General features: G+C 61.5%; 1 protein-coding gene across 1 annotated transcript; it reads left to right on the top strand.

Annotated features, from left to right (window-relative positions):
• The first annotated feature begins 732 nt into the window (after positions 1–732).
• On the top strand, positions 733–6,511 carry LOC132909123 (uncharacterized). Its single transcript, XM_060963715.1, has 2 exons — positions 733–3,195; positions 3,251–6,511. The coding sequence occupies exons 1-2, from the start codon at positions 733–735 to the stop codon at positions 6,509–6,511; spliced, it is 5,724 nt and encodes a 1,907-aa protein (XP_060819698.1).
• Positions 6,512–7,166: the final 655 nt, after the last annotated feature.

Genomic DNA, 7,166 nt, shown 5'->3' on the forward strand with positions numbered 1-7,166 from the left:
ACTACGCACCAGTCCAGTTTGGGTCACCAAAAGCCGGAAAAAAAAAAAAAAAAAAAAAAAAAAAAAAAAAAAAAAGAATTTTGGATGATCTACACTGGACTGCACCGTGGGACAACGTGGGACGTCGTTGGACGACGTGGGACAGCGTTCCACAACGAAGTGGAGTGTTGGAAAACCATTCTGCGTGATTGGAAATCGTTGGAGAGACTTCGACAACGTTTTGGAGAGTTGGAAAACCATTCGACGTTGTTCGACATCGTGGGAGGACGTTCCACAACAACGTGGAAGGATGGAAATCCATTGTACGTGATTGGAAATATTTGGAGAGGCTTCCACAACGTTGTAGAGGGTTGGAAAACCATTCTACGGGGTTGGACATTGTTGGAAAGCCATCCACAAAGTTGCAGAGTATTGGGGTTAGGTTGGGGTTAGGTTGGGGTTAGGTTGGGGAGCACGAGGCGGGTATGGGTTCTCAGTGCGTAGCATCATGCCCTGAGAAACCCCGATGTATCTGATGTTCACCTATAGTCGGGTGGCGGCTGGTCGGCGCTGTGGCGCCCGTCAGATCGCTGATCCGGTGCGGAGAACTTCGGAGAAGTTGGTGGGCCCATATCTGTCAAGACCACTCACCTCACCTTCACGTGGGGCTCCCCGTCATCCTGCATCGGTCCCGACCGGGGTAGGGTGCGAAAGAGTGAGTGGCAAAGCAAACGAGGGCATGGCTCGTCAACCATGCACCTGATGAAGAAGGAAGGAGGAAGGAGGAAGAAGAAGAAAGAAAAAAATATGGATATGAAGGATAACCAAGAAATCGACGTTTACGGTGCAGGGGAGGGATACCCCAGTACCGGCGCAGGAGTGGGTGGTCAAGCGGGCCCCACTGCGTCGTTAGCTAGCGACCGTGGCCGTGTGGGGGTGGGCCACCGGGCCCCCATACGCGTAAACGCGTCCGGTGAAGAAATGGAAGACGTCGCGATGGAGGAGACCCGCGAGGGTGGGCCTCCCGCAAGGACAAAAGCGAACAACATCGAAGCGGCAAAGAACCGCGGAAGAAGCGGGGAGAGAAAAGCGGAGAGGGCGGGACCCGTGGACAGGAGAAGAAGCGACGGCCGGGGAGGGAAACCGACACCGACGCCGTCGCTCGCCCCGCTCGCGGTCCCGTCAACCCCGCTTCCAACCGCAGCGGAGCACAGCGGCAACGTGTTCCAAACGTTCAAAATCCCCAAGAACGTCAGGGACAAAGTGAAAGCGCAAGATGGGCACAGGTCCATAGACGGCTCGATAGAGTCGTCTCGGATGAGAAAGGAGTCGACCTCGGATGGCAGATCGGAGGACGAGGAGTCAATGGCCTCGGTCACCGCGAGGGGCAAGAAGAGGAAAATAACGAAAGCGACTCCAGAGGTGTCGGACCGATTGAGGAACGTTATCCAAGGGTCCTCACCGAGAGACGTGGACGCCGAAGTACGGCGACATCAGGCCGAGGTCCTGAAGGTGGCGGCGACGTCCTCCAACCTCAAGGGGACGTACGTCAAAACCCTCAAGGACGCGGTCGAGTACACCGTCGCGGCATGGTCCCACCAAACAACCACCTCCCGGGTGCCAGACTTCCTGGAAGAAAGGAAGAAGAGGGAGGCGCTGGAAAGAGAGGTGGAAAGCCTGAAGAGGAGGAACGAGGAGTTGGAACAAAGGATAAATAGGTTCCTGAAAGGCACGGCCGAGACAGCGGCGCCGTCCCCGACGGAGGCGCAGGCTCCCCGGAGCAGCGGGAGGGCCAAGGACGACATCGCATCGGAAATAGAGATGCTAAAGAAGTCGATAAGCAGCCTCGGCCCATCCCTGTTGGGGACCCTGAGGGAAGAGCTCAGGGAAGCCCTCAGGGGAACGAGCCTGCCGAGACAAGCGACAGGAGGGAATATCAGCGGCGACAAAGAGCGGACGACGATGCCGCGGACGGCGGGCCCGAAGCCTCCCCAACAATCCCCGCAATCCTCCCAACCCTCTCAACAGCAAGCGGGACAGGGACAGGAGACGGACGGGGAATGGAGGACCATGGTCTCGCGGAAGGCGAGACGGAAGGCCAGGGAACAGAGGAGGAAAGAAGCGGGCCACGGCGCCCCCCTCCCCATAGCGCCACAAACAAACAGGACGAGATCGGCGGTGGGACCAGCCGGGCAACCGCCAAGGACGACCCCGGCCGCATTAGGTGGAGGGGAAAGGAGGAGAGAAGGAAACGGAGAGAAGAAGGCAGGAGCCCAACCGGCGAAACGGACGTACGCGACGGTGGCGGGCAGGGCGGGATCGGCGGTCGTGCGGCCAGCACTCCGACCCCCCCCAACGTCATCGGCGGTAACGCTCACGCTGAGGGAAGGGGCTCCGAAGACGTACGAGGAGATCCTGGCGGAGGCGAGACGGGACAAGACCCTCCAGAAATGCGGACTGGAGTACGTCCGAACGAGAAAGGCGGCGACCGGGGCCATGGTGATCAATATCCCGGACGACGCCGGCATGAGCAAGGCCACGCAGTTGGCGTCGCGATTAGCCGGGGTATTGGACCCCTCCACCGTCAGAGTATCAGTCCCGGTACCGACGGCCGAGATCAAATTGGTGGGGGTCGACATATCCCTGAACGAGGAGGAACTGCTGGAGGAGCTGTCCAGGGCGGCGGACTGCCAGCCCCGCGACGTCAGAGCATGGAGCGCGGGAACATCTAGAAGCGGCATGGGGATATTCTACGCCAAGTGCCCCGTGGCCGGAGCCCGTAAACTGGCTCAAGCGGGGAGGGTCACACTGGGGTGGACCAGGGCAAAGGTGATCGCACTCCCCAGGAGACCGCTCCAGTGTTTCCGATGCCTGGAGGTGGGCCACATGGCGGCGATGTGCGTCTCCCCGGTGAGAAGAACCCACCTGTGTTTCCGGTGCGGAGAAGAGGGGCACAGGGCGAGGAACTGCACGGCCGCATCGCCGAGGTGCCCCATCTGCGAGGCAAAAGGAGCCCCGTCAAAACACAGGATGGGAAGCGCGGCGTGCAAACCACCGGAGGTAGGACCATCCGGAAGGAGAAGGGCGCGGAGAACGGCGATGGCCAAGGCAGCAGAGGCCACGGCGACAACCACGAGCAAGGGCGTCACCGGAGCCGCGGAGCAGGCCAGCCTGTCGGGCAACCCACCAGTCGGAGGGAAGGATAGCACCATCGGAGTGAGTGGCCCGGGGGAGGCCATGGAGGTGACCGAGTAAATTCCGGGTCCTCCAGTGTAACTTGGGCAGAGCCGGAAGGGCCCAGGACCTGCTCTACCAGTCCATCCGGGAGAGCAGGACCGACGTGGCGGTGGTGGCGGAGCCGTACAACATCCCCGCATCCCCCCAATGGGCGGGAGATCTAAGCGGATGGGTGGCCATCACTTGGCCGTGTACCTCGGGAGTCTCCGGGCGAATCGCGGAAAGAGGCAACGGGTTCGTGGCGGTCGAATGGACGGACCTCGTGGTGGTGGGGGTATACATCTCTCCCAACTGCGACATCCGGGCGTTCGAGGACCTACTGGACGAGATGGGAGAGTGCGTAAGGAGGCTTCTCCCCCGACAGGTGCTCGTACTGGGGGACTTCAACGCCCACTCCACGACGTGGGGCAACGACAGAACCACCACGAGAGGCAGAGAACTGGCGGACTGGGCCGCGGGTCTCGGTCTCGTGCTGGTCAACAGAGGCTCGGAGTCCACATACGTGGGGCGGAGAGGAGCGTCGGTCATAGATCTGACGTGGGCGACGCAGAGGCTCCACCCCAGAATAAGGAACTGGCGGGTGGCCGTAGAGATGGAAACGCTAGCGGACCACCTCTACGTGCTAATGGACATCGAACCCGCCAAGAGAAGCACGAGCGGCGACAACAACAACAACGTCGAGGGAAGGACATCGAGCCGCCCGGGGCTGCCCCCTCCTCGCCGATGGAAACTGAAGGAGAGGGACGGGGACATGCTTCGGGCAACGGCCACCGTAGCGGCTTGGTGCTGGGACGCGAAGAGGAACAAGAACCGAGGCAACGTGGACGGGGAGGCGCAGGAATTGGGAGAATGGATGAGGAGAGCCTGCGACGCCTCCATGCCGCGAACCAGCGCCGGGTCTAGGCGCGACAACAGCAGCGTCTACTGGTGGTCGCGGGAGATCGCGGACCTGCGAGACGACTGCCACAGAGCCCGCAGGCTGCTCGCCAGGGCGAGAAGAAGAGGGCGGAACCGCAACGAAGAGGAGATCCTCGAGAGGTACAGGGCCCACAGAGAGGCCAGAATGGCCCTGCAAAGGGCCATAAAGGAAGCGAAAGAGGCGTCGTGGAAACGGCTGTTGGAATCCGTGGAATCCGATCCATGGGGAAGACCGTACAAGACGGTGCTGAAGAAACTCAGGCCGGCGGCTCCCCCGATAACCGAGAACATGGATCGGGAACTACTAGCACGGGTGATCGACACGCTGTTCCCACGACCGGAAGAAGAAGGAGGCGAAGAGGAGGAAGACTCCCCGAGGCGCCGCGAGTATACGGAACAGGCCCCTCCAGAGGAGAGGGGATGCACTCGGAGCGGCGGCGGCGTACCGGCGATGGATCAACCCGGAGCGCACATAACGAGGGAGGAACTGGAAGCAGCCACCAAGAAGATGGCTGCCAAGGACGTGGCGCCGGGGCCGGACGGAATCCCCGGGCGGGTGTGGGCGGAGACCATGGACATCATGGCCCCCCGCCTGCTGCATCTGTACAACAGGTGCCTGAGGGAAGGCGCATACCCCCGGGCGTGGAAGGTGGCGAGGCTGGTGCTGCTGAGGAAGGAGGGTCGACCGCCGGAGTCCCCATCGGCGTACAGGCCGATATGCCTCCTGGACGAGGTGGGCAAGCTCTTCGAGAGAGTAATCGCCTCCCGTCTGGGGGCGCACATGGAGTCCAGGGTACCAGGCTGGCACGACAACCAGTTCGGGTTCCGTCGCGGGAGGTCCACCATCGACGCGATCCGCAGATTGAGAGAGGGGGTGGAGAGAGTGGTGGCTCGAGAAGGGATCGCGATAGCGGTCTTCCTGGACATCACCAACGCCTTCAACTCGATCCCGTGGAGCAAGATCAGAGAGGCCCTGCGATTCTTCGAGGTTCCGGGGTACCTCCGGAGGATAATCGGGGCATACCTCCGGGAGAGGTGGATAACGTACAGATCCACGGAGGGAGAGGAGAGAAGAGCGGTGGAGCGCGGAGTGCCGCAGGGCTCGGTCCTGGGACCGATGCTGTGGATAACCGCCTACGACTACGTGCTCCGCACCCCGATGCCCGGAAGCACGGGACTGATTTGCTACGCGGACGACACCCTGGTCGTGGCAGGAGGGCGCTGGTGGTACGAGACGGCGGAGGCTGCCACGGAGGCCACCCGGCGAGCGGCGAGGGCCATCGGAGAACTGGGGCTGAAGGTCGCTCCGGCCAAGACGGAGGCGCTCGGGTTCTACGACGGAAGACGCAGAGGACCGCCCCCGGATGGACTGACGATCGACGTGGACGGGGTAGGGGTCCGGGTGGGGAGCCAACTGAGGTACCTGGGCCTCATCATCGACGACCAATGGTCGTTCGAGCCCCACTTCGAGAGCCTCGCCCCAAAGGTGGCGGCAGCGGCCAACGCCCTATGCGGCATCCTCCCGAACATCGGAGGCGCCGGGAGAGCGGTGCGCAGGCTGTACGACGGGGTGGTCAGAGCCCGAGCGATGTACGGTGCGCCCATCTGGGCGAGGGATCTGGCCGCGAGCAGGCGAAGTCAGACACTCCTGCGGGCGGTTCAACGCACCACCGCTCTGAGGATAGCGAGAGGGTACAGGACGGTGTCGCACGCGTCCGCGACCGTCCTGGCGGCATCCCCTCCATACGCGTTGCAAGCCCTGGCCCTTCAAAAGGTGTACGGAGCCACGAGGGTCAGGGACGGGGATCGAGACGAAGACGCTCCGCAGGTGAGGAAGGAGATAGAAGAGGAGACATGGGAGAGGTGGCGGCTCCTACTGGAGAAGGAGGCGAGGAAGACGTCCCACCGCGCGGTAGACGCGGTCCTGCCCGTCTGGGACAGGTGGAAGGAAGCGCGGGGCGTTCCGCTGACCTACAGGCTGACCCAGGTGCTCACCGGGCACGGAGTGTTCGGTGAGTTCCTGAAGAAGATTCGGAAGGAGGTGACCAACATCTGTCACCACTGCGGGGAGGCGGAGGACAACGCCCAGCACACTCTGCAGCACTGCCCCGCGTGGGCCATGCAGAGACACACCCTGACGGTGAAGATCGGGGACGACCTGTCCCCGAGGAGGATCGTGGAGGCGCTGCTACGTAGCCGGTCGGACTACGAGGCAGTGAGGGACTTTTGCGAGCAAATCATGCTCGCGAAGGAGCGGGCGGAGCGGCTCAGGGTCCGAGCCGAGCACCCGGCAAGGATACGACGCGAGAGAAGTGGGCGCAACGGGGGGAGGCCGCCATCTCCCCCAACGGATACGGAAACAACAAGAGGAAGATGACCCCGGGGTTGGCTGCCCCGGGAGTCACAGCGAAGCATCCCCTCCGCACTAGGAGGGAAGACGATGAGAGGAGGGCTTACAGGAGATTTTCAACCGTGATACCCCTGGGCCCTCTTCTTCCCTGTGCGTACGAGCAGCCACGTGGTGGTTTTAGTCGGTAAGAGTCCGACACTACCCGACCCCCATTGGGGGAAGGGTGTCCATGAGGATTTCCCCACGTAAAAAAAAAAAAAAAAAAAAAAAAAAAAAAAAAAAAAGGTTGGGGTTAGGTTGGGGTTAGGTTGGGGTTAGGTTGGGGTTAGGTTGGGGTTAGGTTGGGGTTAGGTTGGGGTTAGGTTGGGGTTAGGTTGGGGTTAGGTTGGGGTTAGGTTGGGGTTAGGTTGGGGTTAGGTTGGGGTTAGGTTGGGGTTAGGTTGGGGTTAGGTTGGGGTTAGGTTGGGGTTAGGTTGGGGTTAGGTTGGGGTTAGGTTGGGGTTAGGTTGGGGTTAGGTTGGGGTTAGGTTGGGGTTAGGTTGGGGTTAGGTTGGGGTTAGGTTGGGGTTAGGTTGGGGTTAGGTTGGGGTTAGGTTGGGGTTAGGTTGGGGTTAGGTTGGGGTTAGGTTGGGGTTAGGTTGGGGTTAGGTTGGGTTAGGTTGGGGTTAGGTTGGGGTTAGGT

The sequence above is a fragment of the Bombus pascuorum genome, chromosome 7 (genome assembly GCF_905332965.1).
Source record: "Bombus pascuorum chromosome 7, iyBomPasc1.1, whole genome shotgun sequence".
NCBI classification, from domain to species: Eukaryota; Metazoa; Arthropoda; class Insecta; order Hymenoptera; family Apidae; genus Bombus; species Bombus pascuorum.

Coding starts and splice junctions, on each gene's coding strand:
- LOC132909123 (XM_060963715.1), top strand. CDS start 733: ATGCACCTGATGAAGAAGGAAGGAGGAAGGAGGAAGAAGAAGAAAGAA. Junction 3,196..3,250: donor GGAAGGATAGCACCATCGGA/GTGAGTGGCCCG, acceptor CGGGTCCTCCAG/TGTAACTTGGGCAGAGCCGG.